The 20,894-nt window shown below is 41.8% G+C and overlaps 1 protein-coding gene and 1 non-coding gene across 2 annotated transcripts; both read left to right on the forward strand.

The window, feature by feature from the left end:
- The first annotated feature begins 386 nt into the window (after positions 1-386).
- Positions 387-20,196, forward strand: DGAT2L6 (diacylglycerol O-acyltransferase 2 like 6). The gene is made up of 7 exons (XM_019747948.2): positions 387-550; positions 11,309-11,419; positions 11,902-11,972; positions 12,335-12,539; positions 13,901-14,075; positions 18,000-18,211; positions 18,652-20,196. Exons 1-7 carry the CDS (start codon positions 466-468, stop codon positions 18,804-18,806), a joined length of 1,014 nt encoding a protein of 337 aa, XP_019603507.1. The 5' UTR covers positions 387-465; the 3' UTR covers positions 18,807-20,196.
- On the forward strand, positions 7,756-7,959 carry LOC141569777 (small nucleolar RNA SNORA73 family). Its single transcript, XR_012493573.1, has one exon. It is a non-coding gene; the product is annotated as a small nucleolar RNA SNORA73 family (small nucleolar RNA).
- Positions 20,197-20,894: the final 698 nt, after the last annotated feature.

Genomic DNA, 20,894 nt, shown 5'->3' on the forward strand with positions numbered 1-20,894 from the left:
CTCAGCAGAACACAGGAAAATGCAAAGAGCAGCGACTAGGGCATGAATGTGGTCACCAGGTCCCTTTCTTAAGCAGTGAAAACTAGCAGGTTGCTTTCAGAGGTCCTATTTGAGGCCTAAGCCATTGTCTTTTCCTGCCCTAATTTATCAAGAACTCCCCCAACCCCACATACACACACAGCGAGAACCACCCCAAGGCCATTTCTGCCTCATTGCAATTGACACACATGGAGAAAGGATTTGTATTTGGGAGGTTAGATAGTCGGATCCGAAACATGTGTGTGTAGGAAGTTGGGGCGGGGCAGAGAAACGGGGAAGATTAGAGGAAAGGTTAGGTCAACCCTAAAAGCTCCACAGCTAAAGGGACTCAGTGGTAAGAGATCAGAGCAAAGCACCTGTAAGCAGCTCAGCTTTAAGGGTGCTGGCCTTCTGTTTGGGCTTCTTGCCGCAACAGAACAGCACCACATGGCCTTCCTCTCCCAACTAGATCTTCAGGAGATCCTCCAAACCCTCTCTGTTTTGCAGTGGATCCCAGTCTACATAATTTTAGGTGAGTAAACCCCAGGAGCTGCAGAGCACATGGGAACAAGCCGGGAATCCCCAGATGAGGGCTCTGAAGAGATGGTTAGGTTGGTCCCCTCCCTCACGCCAGGACTGTTCCTCCTCACCCAGGAGATGGCTACTGTTGAGTTCACTACATTTCTCCCCTCTCAACTGAGGGGTGTGAAGGCCAGAAGTGAGGCTGTGGTTGTTCTCGTTTAAGGATCACCCCAGCCTTCTCAGGACTGCCCCTCTAGTTCATAGTCATATTCAGGGATGGGTCAAAGGCAGTGGTGGCTTGCAGAGTTGGTGCTACTAGGTAGGTGTAAGGTGATTTTCCAGCATATGGTAATGGTGACAGAATTCTAGAAAACCTGAGGGCTGCTTGACTCATTAGACAGAATTTTGAGAAAAGGCCACTTGTTCAGTGGACTCAGGGTGTGGCAGTCATCAGTGCTAGACAAACAGGCTGAGAGCTCCAAGCTTTTTCCAGCCAGAAACCAGGGCTTTGTGGGCAGCCAGTTATAGGGGCAAGCTTGGAAACTGGACTGGGAGAAATGTCATCCTGAAGAATGAGACATGTAGGAGGCAGCCTGTTCCAACCCATCGAAGGCTGTATGACCCCTTAGAGCAGAGGTTCTTAACCAGGGGCCTATGGACCTCAAATTTGGGGAGCAGGGGTGGACAACTTTGAATTTGGATGGAAAAAATTACCTCTTTATTTTCACTAATTTCAAATGGCAATGACTGTAAGCAACAAACCACAGAAGTATTAGCAGGACCTGTGAATTTGTCAGTAATAGAAATCACAGAGATTTGCATATCATATGCCAGTTGTTGCAGGCATCTCGACATTTCATTTATGCTCATGACTACTTCAAAATTCTTAGTTATTAGAACTACCATTAGGTCTGGTTATTTAATGCATAGATCAAGAAGCTCGTGTTATTATATCACATTTTTGGAATGTTTTCAAAACTGTGTTTTAATATGATGAGTTTCCTTTGTAAATCTGTATATTTTATTTTGTGAATTTAAAAATATTATTCAGAGAAGGGTCTAAACAAATGGGTGTTCAAATATCTCTTTGAGACCCTGCTTTTAATTCTTTTGGATATATACCCCAGAGTGGAATTGCCAGGTCATAGGGTAATTCCATTTAAAACATTTTTAGAGAACGTCCATACTGTTTTCCATAGCAGCTGCACCATTTTACATTCCCAACAGTGCACAAGAGTTCCAATTTCTCCACATTATTGCCAACACTTCTTTATTTTCTGTTTTGTTTATAGTAACCATCCTAATGGACATGAGATGCTGTCTCCTTTTGCTTTTAATTTTCATTTTCCTCACGATCAGTGGCGGTGATCATCTTTTCATATGCTTGCTGGCCATTTGTCTTGACTTCTTTTCAATTGATTATCATTCCACTTGTCTTCCTCTACTAGTTTAGGTGTTATACATTCTGTTTCTATTCTTTTAGTGATTCTACTAGAAATTACAATACGAATCCTGGGCCTTGGAGGTTAATTGGGGTTGTGATGCACACAGAGGTGCCTGAGATATTCGATCTGTTCAATAGTTATAGAGAAAATGCTCATTATAAGACTCGCTGTCCTTGCTGAGACTACAATGAATTAAGTACAGGACCTTTACTATCTAGTAACAAGGATAGGCCAATTATTCATCCCACCATTGTACACATTTTACATATCAGTGCTGGACATATACACAAGTCATTACAACGTAAGACATATTGGTAAGTAAAAGAGCCAAACAAAGCCATATTAGGGTTTCCGAGAAAGAAAACATTACACCAAGTTGAAAGGATCAGATAAGGCAGAAAAGGGAAGCAGTATGGCATGGTGAACAGGACATGGGCTCTAGAGTTTGTCAGATTTGGATAACGATTAGCTGTGTGACTTTGGACAAGCACTGTAACCCCTTTAAACATCAGTATCCCCATCCTCTCAGCCAAGTCCACAGTAAGTGTTGCATATGAAAAAAGTGTCCCTTCCTCCCTCCCTCCCTCCCTCCCTCCCTCCCTTCCTTCTTTCCTTCCTTCCTTCCTAATCTCCTTCTTCATTTGCTCGCTCTCTTTCCTTCATTCCTTCTGTCTTGCTCAGAATCCCTCTCCTTCACCCCCTACATCCAACCAACTGCCAAACCCTAAAAATTTTGTCTCTATATTATTGTCCAAATTGGTTTGAGAAATAACAACCCATTTTAGGTTCCAATTGCCTCATCTATATCACTGCAACTCTTAGCTGATCTGCCTATTTTCTCCTGCTCCCACAGTTAATCCCAAATTATCTTCATGATACACAGATATGATCATGCTACTTCTCTGCTCAGTAACTTTCACTGGTGTCCCATTACCTTCAGCCTCAGGCTTAATCTCCCCAGCTTCCTTCCATCTCCTTTTCCATGGCTCCCCAGGCTCCCTGTACTTTTGGAGGTTATGGTGTTACTCATGGGCCTTGGACTCCTCCATCTCCAGACCGCTGTTCAAGTTCTTCCTTGTGTCTGGAAGGCTCTTCCTTCACTAATCTAGCTGTCAAAATCCTACTCTTCTTCCAAAATTCAACTTAAATCTTACCTTCTACAAGAAGCCTTTCTAGGTTCCCCACTAGTAAGGAATGGTGTTCTCCTTATGTTCCCATAGAATGACATTTGAACCCTGACTATATAATTTTCATCCTCTGGCATGCATCTGTTATTTATGGTATCAGTCTTCTCCACTAGACTCTGAATTTCTGGAAAACAGGAATTTTATTTTCCACATGTATTAATATGAGTTAGCACACACAAAGTACTTAAGATAGCTCTTGGCACATAATAAAGATTCAACAAATGCTCCATACTTTTTCCCCCCAAAGTTTGGAGTGAACTCTCTGAGCCTCAGTTTCTTCATATGTAAAATGGACATGATAAAATTATCTACCTTTCAGGGTCATGAGAATATTAAATGAGGTGATATATATTAAAGGCTAAACAGAATTCTTCTTAATGATAAATACTGGCTACGTGGTCTCAATGACCATACTTGTATTATTTTCATCATTACCATACTTACTCTGTTCATCCTCCTCCTTCTAGTCCCCAACCCTGTCCCCACAGCTTCCAGTACAGAGATTTCACATGAGGTGTACTCAGTCAATGTTTGCTGAATTATTAAATTACCTTTTACCCCCACAGATTCTTATATTTACAGTCAATTTAAATCCAATAAGTAACCACAAAGTCACAGAAATTCATCTTTGACAAACGAGTCATGTTCTTGGATTTCTGAAGGCTTTGAGCCAACTGATTTGGATGCTGGGTTTTCGCTTTACACTGGAAATAACTGGTTGCCTATAGCCTTATACACACATGCACACGCTGGAATCTCAGAAAACCTTTCCTTGTTTGGAATAAGGGCATTCGTAGTTTTTCTTTCTGTTAGCTTTCACCTGCCACTTGGAGAATTTTCAAATCAAACTTCTCCCTGTGCTACAATTTGACAAATTTTATCGTAAGTCATCTCCCCATGCTTGGTACTGTGCTAAATAAAGACTGTTTAAAAGAAGCTACTGTCTAGTAAGGTAAGGGCCAGATGTGTGAGGTACTAACTACACTAGCAGCAAAATCAAATAGGGCCAAATAGAAGCATAAATAATGTTCTGTGGGTGTGTGGAGGAGGAAGCCTCTCACCAGAGAATCAGCAAAGATATCATCAAATTGGTATCATGTGAGCTAAGCCTTGAAGTTAGAGAGAATTTTGATATGCAGAAAGTTAGGGAGAGTGTAGTCGGGATAAGGAATAGCATCTCCAAAGTCATAAACATGTGAAATTGCATGGTGGGTTGAAGGAATTAGTAAACTAAGGTGATTGAGGCCTTGTGTTCCATACTTCAGCCATTTGCATCCCACCGTCTGGTTCTTTCCATGACTGAGTACCATCTATGCTGTTATTACTCAACTTTTTTTTTTCAAATTCACTCATTTCTGCAACCTAAATTAATGTATTTTAACAGGAAACTTTATATCACTGCCATGAATTGACTTCCGTTCACTACACTGTAAAATAGCTTTCCATCCATATACCACCGCAGATAATCTAGTAGTGTCCTAGAATGGTATGGGGACCACACTTTGAGAAATACTGGGCTAGAGCATAAGTACAGGTATTGAGAGATGAAGCTAGGAAGGTGTGGGGGGCTAGTCCATGGAGGGCCTTAGATACCAGGCTAACATGTTCAGACTTTATTCTGTCAGCAGTGGGAAAATATTGAAGTTTTCAGAGGAGGCAAACAACATTCTGACTATGCTTTTAAAAAAATATCTGGCAGCAGCATGCAAAACAGACTGGAGAGGAAGAGACCAGCAGGCAAAGAGCAGACAACATGACTTATCCATAAAATGAGAATGATTACTGTCTAATGGGGTCTTTACAAAGATTAAATAAAATATGCACATAAAACACTTAGTTTGATATGATGAGTGTACAATAAATATTGGCTATTACTATATGGGGACAGTGAGCAAGCGAGATGAATCAGAGATGATTTGAAGAAAGAACAGACTTAGATTCATATTGGCACCATCTTTAACTTAAGGTAGTAATCATTAGTAATTCAAGGCTGTACAGGTTTAAATTTATTTTTTTTAGAAAGTCAGGACCAGAGTTAAAGAGGGACATGAGAAAAGGGTCAGTTCACCAAGAAGACATAACTATCCTGTGTATGCATCTAACAATAGAGCTTCAAAACACATGAAGCAAGGATGTAACGCAGAATTGTACACCTGAAATTTGTGTAACTTTACTAATAATTGTCACCCCAATAAACTTTAATTAAAAAAAACTGACAGAACTGAAAAGAAAAATAGACAAATTAACAGTGGTATTTGGAGACTTCCTCAAAAACCCCAAACAACCAGAACTTATCCTAGATAAAATAGATAACCTATAATTATTAATTTCATTAAAATAAATTTTAATTTTGGAAGGTTAAAAACCTTCTAAAACAGAAATGTGCCGTCCTAGATTGTTTCAATGGCAAATTCTACCAAACATTTTAGAGCCTGTGTATCACAGATTCTACATAATCTTTTCCAGAAAATAAAAGAGGAAGGAATACTAGCCAACTCATTTATGAGACCAGACCCTGATAGCAAAGCTAGACAAAAACAGTACAAAAAAAACCAAACAAACTATAGATCAATATTCCTCATGAATATAAATGCAAAAATTTTCAACAAAATACTAGCAAATTTAATCCAGTAATATATTACAAAGCATAATATACCACGACCAAGTGGGCTTTTTCCCAGGAATGCAAGTGTAAATATTTGAAAATCAATCAATGTAAACATTATATTAACCATCCAAGGAAGAAAAAAACACATGATCATATCAACTGAGGTCGAAAAAGCATTTGACAAACATCAACTTCAATCACATTAGCACCATTCACCTCTCAGCATATGAGGAAGAGAAGAAAACTTCCTTAACTTGATAAAGAGCATCTACAAAAATAGCCTGCAGCTAACATTATACTAGTGGGGAAAGAATGAAAGCTTTCTCCCTAAGGTTGGGAGCAAAGCAAGGATATGTACTCTCACCATTCGTATTCAACATCACACTCAAAATCCTAATAATAAAAAAAGGGAGATGAGGGTAAGGGGGATCGAATATATGGTGATGGAAGGAGAACTGACTCTGGGTGGTGAACACACAATGGGATTTATAGATGATGTAATACAGAATTGTACACCTGAAATCTATGTAATGTTACTAACAATTGTCACCCCAATAAATTTAATAAAATAAAATTTAAAAAAAAATCCTAATAAGGACAATAAGGCAAGAAGAAAAAAACAGAAAGAAAAGCATACAGATTGAAAAATAAAATATTCTGTATTACATCATATATAAATCCCATTGTGTGTTCACCACCCAGAGTCAGTTCTCTTTCCATCACCATATATTTGATTACAGATTGTACACCTGAAATCTATATAACTTTACTAACAATTGTCACCCCAATAAACTTTAATTAAAAAAAGAAAAGAAAAAGAAAATATAAAACTGTCCTGATTCACAGATGACATGATTGTCTGTGTAGAAAATCCCAAGGAATTTATTAAAAACAAAAAACCTTCAAGAACTAACAAATGAAGCTAGCAAAGTCACAGGATAAAAGACATGTAAAAATCAACCACACTTCTATATACTAGCAGAGAACAATTGAAAATACAAATTTAAAAAGCAATACCATTTCAATACCTGCAAAAAATGAAATACGCATGAGTAGATTAAAAAAAATCTTTACAGTATCTGTAGGCTTAAAATTATAAAATGCTAATAAATGAAATTAAAGACTTAGAGACATACTATGTTCATGGAATGGAAGACTCAACATAGTAAAGATGTCAATTCTCCCCAAATTGATCTGTAAATGTAATGTAATTTTAATTTAAATCCCAGTAGAATACATTAGATAAGAGTTTTGCATAAATACTAATTTCCCTAAATTTGATAATAGCAGTGTGGGTGCTATAAGGGAAGATAATTTTTTTTAGAAAATATACACTTAAGTATTTAGAGGCAAAGGATTATAATCTCTGCAAAGTACTCTCAAGTACAAACATATATGTATGTTTATACATTTATATTTAGAGATAAATCAAATGTAAAATGTTAACAATTGGTAGATTGAGGTGAAGGTAATATGGGATTAAAATATTCTTGCAAATTTTCTATTGATCTCAAGTTTGGGTTTTTTTTTCCGAACTAAAAAGTTTAATTTAAAAACTCTCATCAGGAGTTTTTGTTGATACAGACAAGCTGATTCTAACATTTATATAAAAAAACAAAGGAATTACAACAGCTAAAACAATTTTGAAGAAGAATAAAGTTGGAGGAATCATACTATCTGATTTTAAGACTTAATATAAAACTGCCGTAATCAAGACAGTGATGTATGGCTGGAGGGATAGACATGGTGACCAATGGAACAGAATGGAGAGTCCAGAAATAGATCCACACAAATATGGCCAATTGATTTTTGACAAACATGCAAAGCAATTCAATGGAGGAAGGATAGTCTTTTCAACAAACGATGTTGGAACAATTGAGTATCAATATGTAGTAAATAAACCTTGAAGAAAACCTCACATTTTATTTAAAAATTACCTCAAAATGGATCACAGATCTAAATATAAAACGCACTTCCAACGTAGATACCCCCAGGAGGTCACTCTTCCCGGGCTCTGTCCAAGTGGCGTAGGGGAGCGTAGGGCTCTGCCCTGTGATATACAGTCCCTTTCCACGACATTGGAGATGAAGCTGGGCCTCGAGTCTACGCCTACATATTCTTACAGCTTCTCAGAGTCCTGTGGACAATCACTGAGGGACAAACCAAGCAGGAAACATCTCATATAAAAATAAATAAATAAATAACACAAAACTGTGAAACTTTTAGTAAAAAACGTAGGCGAAACCCTTCATGACCTGAGGTCAGGTAGGGAGTTCTTTGAGTTGACACCAAAAGCACAATCTTTTAAAAAAAAATGTTGAATTGGCTTCATCAAAATTAAAAGCTTTTGCTCTAAGACCCTGTTGAAAGAATGAAAAGATAAACACAGACCAGGAGAAACTGTTTGAAAGTACATGTCCAACAAAGGACTTGTATCCAGAATATATAAAGAACTCTCAAAACGCAACAGTGAAAAAACAAACAAGCCAGTTGAAAAATGGGCCAAATATTTGAACAGACACAGAAGGCAGATAGCACAGGAAAAGCAGTTAAGCAGCATTAGGTATTAGGGAAATGCAAATTAAAACTGCCATGAGATACTGTTACTGGAGGGTGGGCTCTTCTCTGTGTGGTGTCCAGGTTCTTGGCGTCTAGAGCAAAGAATTGAACAAGATACCCAGATAAAGTGGTGAAAAAGCAGTTTATTAGAAGAAACGGTACACTTCAAAGAAATAGAAGTGGGCCCGAGCAGAAAGCAGTGGCTCAAGGGCCATTATTAAAAGGGATAGTAAACACCAAAGAGTGTGGAGCGGGCTGAGCAAAAGAAGAGGCTCAAAAAAGGGCCAAGGGCCCAGGCTCCAAAAGGGCCTGACTGGTGAAGACTTAGAGTTTTTATCCTTTTTATCTCTAGACTGGGCTGTTCCTTTGCGGGCGTGGGACCACTTGATTGACACCTGTGATTGACAAGAGACTATTACCTCATCTTTTTAGACTGATAATGAGGCCCAGGTGAAATGAAGGTCGTTGTGGCCTTTACTGCGCAGGTGTGAGTGGCCAGTTTAATCTAGTTAGGTATTTTGTTCCTCCTAGGGGTAGATAATTACAATGAAAAGGGGAAGTTTGGGACTGAGAGGGGAGGTCTTTTGGGCGGTAATACACACACCTGATGTCTATCTCTAACTGCCTACCTTGTTTTTCCCATGAGAGACACGATCCCCATAAAATCTCTATGGGAAGCTGAGGGACAGAAGGTCTTTTCTTCTGTGTCTGCTTCCTGCTGGGCAGGGGCGTAGAGCTGTCCCTACCTATTGGGGATTCATGGAACTCTCGCCCTATCTGATCTTAGATGAGGGGAGGGAGGTCTTGAGATCCGCCTGGAAGACCATGTTGGCTTCTTTGGCTGTGACTGGCAATCTTGCTGCGGTATCCTCTGCATCCCCAAGGCCCCTGCATGAGGCAAAATAGATTTTAATTAATAAATCTGTCAGCTCTATAGAGCCTGTGGCCATTCAACCCATCATTCAGGTGGCAGCAATTGTCCAGGAGCTGGGCCCAGAATGGGTTGGAAAGAACAACAACAAGTATACTGGCCTGGGGGGATGTTAAAGCCTATTTGGTCTCTGGGATGGAATTATCCAAGAGTCAGGTCCAGAATGGCTTGGGGGATGTTGGGAAGTCACAGGCTTATGAGCAGTTATCTGAGAGACATCCTGTGACTCAGGCTAGTTGCAATCTTTAGTCTAGGAATCAGAAACTGAGCAGAAAAGGAATGAAAGCCAGGGGCTAAGGAGCTAAGAAACTCGGGAAAAGGCGACTTAAAATTTCTGTAGGGAGATATGGGTCTCTCCCATATCAGTACCACATTACACGTCTAGTAGAATGACTTGGCCATCTTCAGTACAAACTAAAATAGGAGCTTGCCTTATATGAACTTCCTCCTTGATAATCCACTCCAAGATTCCTCACTTGAACATGGACAAGATATTGGAAGCATCTCCTGATGTCAAGGCCACAATATCTAAGGGAGGGTCACACACACATACACACAAGTTGTTGTACTTCATCCTTCTTGCCTCAGAGCCCCTTGCTTTTTGTCATGGAACTCCTTGTTCCATGAGACTTAGCTCTTCCATGTTTGGCCTCTGTTTCTCCTAGTTCTTTAATGCATACTTCTGTCGCCACGAGTGACACTGATGACATTCAAACAGGTTGGGTCTGGCAGGCCTGCCCTCCAAGGACACTTACAGTCTCCTGGGCTGCCAGACCTGTAGTCCAAGTAGATTCCACAGGGCGGGATGGTGTTTATCAAGGTCTGGCTCTTGTTAGACTGGCCTTTAGGATTTGTGTATAACTGAAGGAGATAGTGTATAAAACGCACACAGTTAATCCACCTATGCTTTTTAAGTTTTTAAATGACATAAATGCTGACTAAACACAAATTAATTAAGTTTATCTATTCTTGAGAACAGAAAACATTTATCTTTCGATCAGTCTACAGGTATTTGTTAAACACCTACTGTGTGCAAGGCACTGTTCTAAATATTGGGGATACAAACTAAATTTATTTGAAGCAAGATATAAAATCCTCCCACCACTATGGCCTATTTAATTCACATGCTTACAATAACCATCTCAGCCAGCTCTTGTAAGGGGAATTCAGTCCGTCGCTAAGGTTTTTTCTACTCCATGACACGACTTTTTAAAGAAATGCCCACTCCGTCTTTTTCCTGTTATTTTCATCTATGTCCAAAATGTGGGAGACAAACCTGCTAGTAGGTAACTCTAGAGTTTCTTCCCCTTCTCTGAAATTTTATCCACCATGCTGTGCTTACCTGGTCAAAGAAAGCATTCCCTTAGCTGGCTCTTTCTTTATTCACTATATGTATACTTAGCCCCTTTCTCATGAAAGCAGATTTAAAAAGGGAATTCAATTCCCACCCCTGTAACATGTATCACATTTGCATTTCGCAGCCTGCTGTGGCCCTTTGCTAACAGAGATCATTTTTTCCCCTTCTGAACTTTTGACACGTTTTGAATGGGACAAAATTGAATGCAGCCAAGCAGTTTCTAGTACGTGTTTTCCTCTCCACACCAAACAACTTGTACACTGCAAGGCAGTCCCTCTCCCCTGGGACGTGCTGACTTAGCAGTTTCACAAAGGAAGGAAGGTCAAGCTTTTAGAAGGGACTTCTGAGGTCCCAGATGGGGATGGCAACCACTGGCCCGAGGTGCTGTTCTTTTCACTTGCCAAGTAATGCTGTCTTTTGACTCTGGCAGGGGTCTGCTCTGAGAGTGTCATGGTTCTACTCTTTCCTCAGTTAAGGTCTCAGTCATCAAGGGGGCCCAGATTCAGGGACTCAGCAGTCCCCCTGGACCACAGCAGAACTAGGTGCGTTGGCAAAAGAGGGAGAAATGGGTCTCACGCCAGCCTTGACCTGCTCCTTCTGTATAGAGCAAAGATCGGAGTGACGAAGGGTGTATTAAACTTCAAGAGAACTGAAGTGCATGAACCCTTTGTGCCCCCCCAGGATGTATTTCGATTATTCTTATACCCTACTTTCTGGTGTACACTAAGTACTGGATCTTGTCTGTGCTCGCCTTAGCCTGGCTCGCCTATGATTGGAACACCCACAGTCAAGGTAAGAAGTACGGGAAGAGGATGGAACCACAGGGAGAAGGACGTGGAGGGAGAGGGTAGGAGAGGCAAAGGGACAAGGGGTGGGGAGGGAAAGGGAAAAGAAAAGGGGAGTATTGGAAAGGGGGAGAGAAGGGGAGATGCAAAGGGGTAGAGGGAAGGGGAGGGAGAGAGGGAAACAAAGCTCAGCAAGGAACAGAGGTGTCTGCCAGGCAGCCCAGGAAGAATTAGAAGGTTGAAGTTTCTGCACAGGTACCTAGCCTCACACTGTTTCCCTCTCACCTTTCTGGCTGGCTCCAGAAAAGAGGGGCTTCCTATGTCTTCCTGGGGGTTGGATTCAGGGACAGCACCTACCGCTCTGTGCCCTGGAAATACAAAAGTGTGAGAAAGGGGCCGCTCCTGAGGAAGAACCCTCTATCTCTGTGAAAGGTAGAAGCACTGGCACTATCTCACTCACCCTTCTTCCCCTTCCTTTTGTACTCACAGGTGGTAGGCGGTCAGCTTGGGTACGAAATTGGACTCTCTGGAAGTATTTCCAAAGTTACTTCCCAGTAAAGGTAACTACCCTTTCCTCTGGGCGCACTCAGTCTTTGGTGCCCAGACTCTTCCTCCCCGCTCAGCTCCATGTTTTCAAAGGCTTTGGTGGCCAGTAGTGAAGGTCAAGGCCCAGAGGCATAATGCAGATTAGAGGCCCAAGATGGATGGGCAGGTGAGGAGATGGACGAATAGCAGCCTTTCCTTACAGTGATAAAGCCTCTGAGCATCATAACCCTGGTAATCCTACGACAGTGATGAGATCCTAATGAACAGGAGTTGGGGGCGCCCCAAGGGAAACAAGGTCTACCTGCTGGAATCTGAGTTCACATGTCCTATCTTCCTTCTTCCTGTCTGCTGTTCTGACTCCATCTCCCTCTAACAGCTGGTGAAGACTCATGACCTCTCTCCCAAACACAACTATATCATTGCCAACCACCCCCATGGCATTGTCTCTTATGGTGTCTTCATCAACTTTGCCACTGAGGCCACTGGCTTTGCTCGGATTTTCCCGGACATCACTCCTTCTGTAGGGACCTTGGAAGGGATTTTCTGGATCCCAATTGTGCGAGAGTATGTAATGTCACTGGGTGAGTATCAGAAAGCATTCCATTCCCTAACCTACCTCAGGGCTCCAACGCCAATCAGCCCTGACAGTCAGTCCAATTGTCATTGCCTGCCGGAAGAGGATGGAGTAGAAAATGAGTCCAGAACACACTGCGCCAGTAGTATATGGCTAAGCACCAGGTTCTGGCCACGATCTGGGAGGCAGGGTTTTGTTAGGCGGCAGCGTAAGTTATGGCCATTCATAAGTTTCCAGGAATACGTTCAAAGGAGGATCAGAAGGCTGAAGTTCAAGATCAAAGCCAAAGTGGAAAGCAGAAGGCAAAAGCCAAATATCAAACCCAAATGTAGGGGAAATCAGACATAAATGGGGCAGCTCAGATGAACTTTGCCAGACTCTTTCTGGGATGTCAGTTGGCTTCTTTTGGTTAGTCCTTTATATAGCAGCTGTCATCCCAGGGCACCTTAAAGACATTTTAAAGTCCTTCGTAATAGCTGGTACCCTTCTGGCCCATGACCTTCATCTCCTGGGAACCCCTTCAAACTTGCATAAGACATCAAGGGATAAAGGATAAGCATCCATCAGAATCCAGGACAACCTCCCCATGCCAGGCTTCACGCCTGGGTACTGTTACAAATGTCCTTATTTCTGGATGAATACCCATTCTTGTGATCACCAGGAAACAACCAAAGCCAAATAATAAAAGGTAAGATATATTTATCTGGAGGGGCCAGGTGGAACCATGAGAGTCCCCTCTGAGGTTGGCATGAACCTAGAGCAGTGGTCATGACTGAGTACTGGAGGCAATGTCTGCCGTCCCAGGAGAGAACAGAAGTTAAGTGCAGGGCGAAGGAGGGAAGCAAAAGTGAGGAAAGACTGTAACTGCTGTTGAACAACAGGGTGTCACCCTCATTCCATTGTTCACCTACATTTCAATTGGCTTGGGCAGGCTCCTGTGTCTGCCTACTCTCCAGAAACCCCAGCCAATGGCTCCCCTTCATCAGGGTGCCCTACGGAGGAAGCAGGTTAATGGTGGCTAGACCTGATAACCCTTAGGGAGAAAACTCTGGTGAGTCTCCAGTGTTGTCAGGCGGGGGGAGTGGAAGAAGGCTGTGGTTCATGGGTAGAGAGGGAAAAGATGGGCTTAAATAATATTCAGCTAAAAGGAAGTAGGCAGAGGAACTCAGTGTCACCCCAACTGTAGTAACACAGGCTCCTAAGGCAAGTAGCTGACCGTAAGGACCAACCTCAGGCTAGGGCTAACCCAGCATGTGTAAACAACAGTCAGGAAACAGAACTCTCTCCATCACGAAGAGCCCAGAGGAACCGCTTACCCCATCCTCAATCACCAACTTTGTTATGCCACTTGACTCTTTGGTTTCATAGGTGTGTGCCCAGTGAGTGAGTTGGCCTTGAAGTATTTGCTGACCCAGAATGGCTCAGGCAATGCCGTGGTTGTTGTGGTGGGTGGAGCTGCTGAATCCCTCTTGTGCCAGCCAGGAGCTTCTACACTCTTCCTTAAACAACGGAAAGGTTTTGTGAAGTTGGCACTGAAGACAGGGTGAGTCCCTTGGTTCTGGTGCCCTGTTGTCAGGGTGCCATAGGTTTTCTGTAGCACCTCTCCAGGATGGTGTCCTTCCTTGGAAACCGTTAGAGGGGGCTCTCTCTTCACTAGGATTAATTCTCTCTATTCCTTCACACTGTACAGTAAAGGTGTTTGGGTCTCCAGACACATTTTGGTGGGCACTTTTCTTATTTGAAGTTGGAGAAAGAACAATAGGAGATCTTTACTTTTGCCCATTAGCCTGGTAGGCTGGGGGTCTAGAGAAGTACAACTGATTCTCCATCAACCTATTAACTGAGAGGCTTAGAGAACCTACTCAGGGCAAGGAAGGCACTAGGGTTGATGCTATGGAGATTGCAAAGATGAGTAAGACATGGCTACTGCCCCCCAAAGCCCATATAACCTGCTTTGAGAAATAGAATGCATCCATTTAGCAGTTATTGAACACCTACTGTGTGTCAGACATAGTCCTAGGCATTGAGGATATAAAAATAAGGAAGCCCTGGTCTTCACCTTTAAGAAACTCAGTCTAGTAGGGAAGACAGGCATATGCGCATATAATTACAGAATGTATCCAGAAGGCAAACACCCACCATCTCAACTACCATCCCCTGGTTTAAACTACCACCATCTCTACCCTGGATGACTACAATAGTCTCCTAAGGGCATTCCCTGTTTCTATCCTGGCCTCCCCCACATCCAAGCATCTATTCCCAACTGTAGCCAGGATGATCCTATTAAATGTGAGTCAGATCACATCACCCTTCCAAATACTCCAACGACTCCAATTTCACTCCAAGCAAAAGCCAAAGTCTTTTTTTTTAAATTGAAGTTTATTGGGGTGACAATTGTTAGTAAAGTTACATAGATTTCAGGTGTACAATTCTGTATTACATCATCTATAAATCCCATTGTGTGTTCACCACCTAGAGTCAGTTCTCCTTCCATCACCATATATTAGACCCTGTTTACCCTCTTCTAGAGTCCCCACCCCCCTTACCTTCTGGTAACCCCTAAACTATTGTCTATGTCTATGAGATTTTGTTTCTTCATTTGTTTGTCTTGTTCTTCTGTTGTTTTCAGTTTTATATACCACATATCAGTGAAATCATATGGTTCTCTACTTTTTCTGACTTATTTCACTTAACATTATAATCTCAAGATCCATCCATGTTGTCACAAATGGTACTATTTCATCTTTTCTTACCGCCAAATAGTATTCCATTGTGTATATATACCACAACTTCTTTATCCATTCATCTATCAAAGGACATTTTGGTTGTTTCCATGTCTTGGCCACCGTAAATAAAGCTGCAATGAACATTGGAGCACACTTATCTTTATGTATAAATGTTTTCAGATTTTTTTGGGTAGATACCCAGGAGAGGGATTGCTGGGTCATATGGTAATTCTATTCATAATTTTTTCAGGAACCTCCACACTGCCTTCCATAGCGGCTGCACCAGTCTGCATTCCCACCAACAGTATATGAGGGTTCCTTTTTCTCCACAGCCTCTCCCACACTTGTTACTATTTGTCTTGTTGATGATAGCCATTCTGACTGGGGTGAGGTGATATCTCATTGTGGTTTTTATTTGCATTGCTCTGATGATTAGTGATGTTGAGCATTTTTTCATATGTCCATTTGCCATTTCATTTGTATGTCCTCTGGAGAAATGTCTCTTCAGGTCCTCTGCCCATTTTTCAATTGGGTTGTTTGTTTTTTGTTGTTGAGTTGTATGAGTTCTTTGTATATTTTGGATATTAGCCCATTATCAGAGATGCTATTTGCAAAAATATTCTCCCATTCAGTTGGTTGCCTGTTTATTTTGTCGATAGTGTCTTTTGCTGTGCAGAAGATTTTAAGTTTTATATAGTCCCATTCATTTATTTTAGCTTTTACTTCCCTTGCCTTTGGAGTCAAATTCATAAAGTGCTCTTTGAACCCAAGGTCCATAAGTTTAATACCTATGTTTTCTTCTATGCAGTTTATTGTGTCAGGTCTTATGCTTAAGTCTTTGATCCATTTTGAATTAACTTTGGTACATGGTGACAAAGAGCAGTCCAGTTTCATTCTTTTGCATGTGGCTATCCAATTCTCCCAGCACCATTTATTGAAGAGGCTGTCTTTGCTCCATTGTATGTTTTTAGCTTCTTTGTCAAAAATTATCTGTCCATATTTATGTGGTTTTATTTCTGGGTTCTCAATTCTATTCCACTGGTCTACGTGTCTGTTTTTCTGCCAATACCATGCTGTTTTGATTATTGTAGCCCTGTAGTACAAGCCAAAGTCAGGGAGTGTGATACCTCCATTATAGTTCTTTTTTCTTCAAAAGCCAAAAAGCCTTTACAGGGGCCTGCAAGACACTAAATAATCTAGTCATTGTCCACGCCTCCGACCTCATCACCCACTGCTCTCTCCTTTGCTCTCTCCATTAGAGATACACTGGCCTCCTTGCTATTCCTCCCACAAGCTTTTGCTTTAGGGCCTTTGTGCCAGCTGTCCCCTCTGCCTGGAACACCATTCCTTCACATAATCGCTCAGCTCATTCTTTTACCTCTTCCAGGTCTTGCTCAAATATCTCTTATCAATATCATCTATCATGACCAGCCTGCTGTATTTTTCACATTGCAGTTATCATCTTTTTATATACCATCAATTTTATTTACTTATATATCAGGTTTTTTTATTGTCTGTCTTCCCTCAATAAAAGGTAAACTCCATGATGACAGAGATTATTTTTAATCCACTGTGTTCACTGATATATCCCCAGGGCTTGAAACATTACTGGCACATAGAAAGAACTCAATAAATATCTGCTGAAGGAATGACATGCTATAATGGAGATATATACAAAGTGCTATGAGAGCACCAATGAGAGACTTCTACCCAAAGTAGAAGGTGCACAAGTGGGTGACATCTGAATTGTGATATGAAATATTAGTAGGAATTACCAGTCAGACCAAAAGGGAGAAAGAACTCAGGGCACCTACAACATATGAGGCCTTGCACCAGGCTGTAGGGATCCATAGATAAATGATACAGTTCCCACCTTTGATCACCTTAACAAACAACTGCAGAGTCAGCCAGGTAAGGAGATGACTGTATTAGAGTGAGGATAGTGTTAGTGTAGGAGAAAGATGAGCATTAGATGAGGGGTACCTACCCCACATTGTGGGGGGAAGAATTAGAGGTGGTCAAAGAAACTTTCTTCAAGGGGATTGGCAATTCCTACCAATATTTCATATCACAATTCAGATGTCACCCATTTGTGAAACTTATACTCTGGATAAAAGTCTTTCTATCAAATCGGAGCTGAGCACTGAAGGGCAAAATAGAATGTGCCTTGTGAAGATAGAGAGAAGGCATTTCTGGCAGAGGGAGCAGAATGTATTAGGTTGGTGCAAAAGTAATTGAGATTTGTGCAATTATTTTTAACCTTTTAAACCACAATTACTTTTGCACTAACCTAATACAAAGACACACAAACAAGATAACTTCACACACTTAGTATGGCCAAAAGGGGCGGGGAGAGGGGAAGCTAGCTGGGTAGGCAGAGCTGGAGCACAGAGGCCATGCTAAGCCCTGTGGTACAAGCTGAGGAGTTCTGAAAAAGTTTTAAAGAGAGGAGTGACATGTGCAGATATGCGATTTAGGATGATCGCTCTGGATGCTGGTACAATAAAGGCAGTTAGATTGCCTGCGATTAGTTTCTCCCCATCACAGGAAAATGTGCAGCAGCTCCCCACAAAGGGTTCAGTTGGGAGGGTGGGGCAAGAATAAGACACAAGGCTGGAGATGCTTGAGTGCTTGGGTTCTTGTCCTATAATGGGGAGATTGTAGAGGTTTCCCACCTTGGTGAGGGTTTCACTGGGCGGACTTTCCTAGGAGAACTCACACTTCTGCGCTTCTTTTTACAGAGCGTACCTTGTCCCTTCCTATAGCTTTGGAGAGAATGAGGTTTACAATCAAGAGACCTTCCCTGATGGCACGTGGAAGAGGTTCTTCCAAAAAGGCTTCCAGGACACATTCAAAAAACTCTTAGGAATAAATTTCTGTACCTTCCATGGCAGAGGCCTCACTCAAGACTCCTGGGGCTTCCTGCCTTTCAATCTGCCCATTACCACTGTTGGTGAGCTTTCTAGTATCTCTGAACCACACCGCTCCTTGATTCCCCCCACCCAAGTCATACGTCAAGTCCCAGGGGACCTGGCACACAGCTGGGATGGGCAATGGGGATTCCGGTGGGTGTGGTTGAGGGCAGGGTGGGGAGGACAGCTGAACAGATAAGAGTTGTAGCCATTCACAGTGGGACAGAGTTCAAGAGCTGCCATGAGAGCATCCTTATTCATTTACATTCCTTCAGCATTCTCCTGGGCTTGCTCTCATTCTCTTGAGCATGTGTGAGATTAGGTATTTGGAGAATATGGGACAGGATGGGGCTGGAGCAGAGGGAAAAACCAAAGGAAGGGGAGGGGACCCAGATACTGAGTTTCAGTATGTGGCTTCCTCTGAGGGATGGGTAACGTGATTTGGGAGGGAGCTCTGATGCTTGTCTCCTCTTCCCCACAGTTGGGGAGCCACTGCCGATCCCCAAGATTCAGAAGCCAAACAAAACGACAGTGGACAAATACCACACACTCTACATCAATGCCCTGCGCAAGCTGTTTGATGAGCACAAAGCTCAGTATGGCCTTCCTGAGACCCAGGAGCTGACCATCATATAACAGCAGCTGGATTCCCTTATTACCAAACCCCCAAAGCCTTGAGGGATCCAAATAAGGCCACATGGAATGAAGAATGAAGAAGTGAGGATCTCAGGGATGGGTGAGGAGGCCAACAAAGCCACAAAGCACTAAATGAATCAGCTTTGAGGGAATGAACCAGAGGAGCAGGGTAACACTGGGCAACAACCCAGTTTAGCAAGCAGAATCTTGTGAGTCCACAGATCTTTTCTGCCCCCTGAATCCAGCCAATGATCTGATCAGAGGAATGAGAAGCCAAAGAACACCATACCCCTTCCTCCCAAGCCTTAGTGACACCACCACTATTTGGGTTTAGGCTTAAAAGCCTTGTTGAGAACAGGGATGGTTGTTCCCCCCTAGGCCCTTTCCTTACAATTTGGGGGCCACCACAAGATAAACCTTGGACAGGAACCATGGTTTCCTGATCCAAGGAGACAGGATTCCCTCAGTTATGACAGTTCTCCAATGGCAAAAACTTTTGCATGCAGTTATGCTGTTTCTCTTATAAAAAATAAAGCTCTAGATACATAAAACTAGATAGGACTATTTTCTATTTACTCTGTGGTTTACTACTGTATTTCCCTCAAACCCAGCCAAAAATCTAGTCTGTGGAGAGTCATTTTCCTCTTTTTCATCCTTCCTTTATATTGCTCCTGACAGAATGTCAGGGAGTGGAACCATCACTGCTGCACAGTGTCGGAGACAGGAGCAGAACCAAGGGGTATTGGCACAGGTTCCCACTGAGTAGGCCACGTCACTTCATCCCACAGAGCCCCCCTGGGTCAGAAGGGAGGGAGCCACAAGACTGTACACCTGCTGTAAGTTTACTTTATGTCAAGTACCAACCAAAGATCTTTCTAATGCACCAACCACCACACCTCCCATTCCTAATTTCCTGGACACCTATTATTATGCTTCATTTTCCTCGGTGAGGTCCCATGGCACCCCACTTAAATTAGTTCATAAGTGTGGGCAAAAATGGCATGGATTCTACTTAGAGTGGTCCCCGGTTAGGCCTCAGGGAGAATAATTTATTAGTTAAAAACCTTTTTGTATCAATAGAATGGAATTGAGAGTCCAGCAACAAACCCATACGTTTATGGTCAATTGCTTTTTGCCAAGGGTGCCAAGACAATTCAATGGAGAGAAAGAATAGTATTTTCAATAAATTATGCAGGGGCAACTGCATTTCACATGGAAAAGGATGAAGTTGGAACCCTACCTAACAAAAGAAGACAAATAGATAAATTGGACTTTATTAAAATCAAACACTTTTGTGCTTCAAAGGACACTATCAAGAAAATGAAAAGACAACCCACAGAATAGGAGAAATTTGTAAATCATGTATGTGATAGGAGTCCAGTATCCAGAACATATATAAAGAACACTTACAACTCAATGAAAAAAAGACAACCCAATTAAAAATATTGCACACCTGAAACTCATATAAAGTTAAACTAGTGTTATCACAATAAAAAAAAATGGGCAAAGGATTTGAATAGACCTATTCTCCCATTGAAAATACACAAAGTGAAAAGGTGGTCAAAATCATTAATCATTAGGAAAATGCAAATTAAAACCACAATGAGTGCCATTTCACACCCACTAGGATGACTATAATAAAAAAGACAGACAATACCACGTATTGATGATGATATGGAAAAATTGGAACCCTCTGACATTACTGATGGTAATGTAAAATAGTGCAGTCCATTCAGAAAACAGTCCCTCAAAAACTTAAACATAGAGTTACCATATGACCCAGCAATTACACTCCTACATATATGCCCAAAGAACTGAAAGCACGTGGCCACACAAAAATGTGTACATGGATGATCATAGCACAATTATTTAGTAAAATAATTAGTAAAAAGGTGGAAAAAACCCAAAAGTCCATCAACTAATGGAGGAATAAACAAAATGTGGTATATCCATACAATGGAATATTCAGCCATAAAATAAATGAAGTACTCATACATGATACGACATGAATGAACGTTAAAAATGTTATGCTGGGGCCGGCCCGGTGGCTCAGGCGGTTGGAGCTCCGTGCTCCTAACTCCGAAGGCT

The sequence above is a fragment of the Rhinolophus sinicus genome, chromosome X (genome assembly GCF_036562045.2).
Source record: "Rhinolophus sinicus isolate RSC01 chromosome X, ASM3656204v1, whole genome shotgun sequence".
NCBI classification, from domain to species: domain Eukaryota; kingdom Metazoa; phylum Chordata; class Mammalia; order Chiroptera; family Rhinolophidae; genus Rhinolophus; species Rhinolophus sinicus.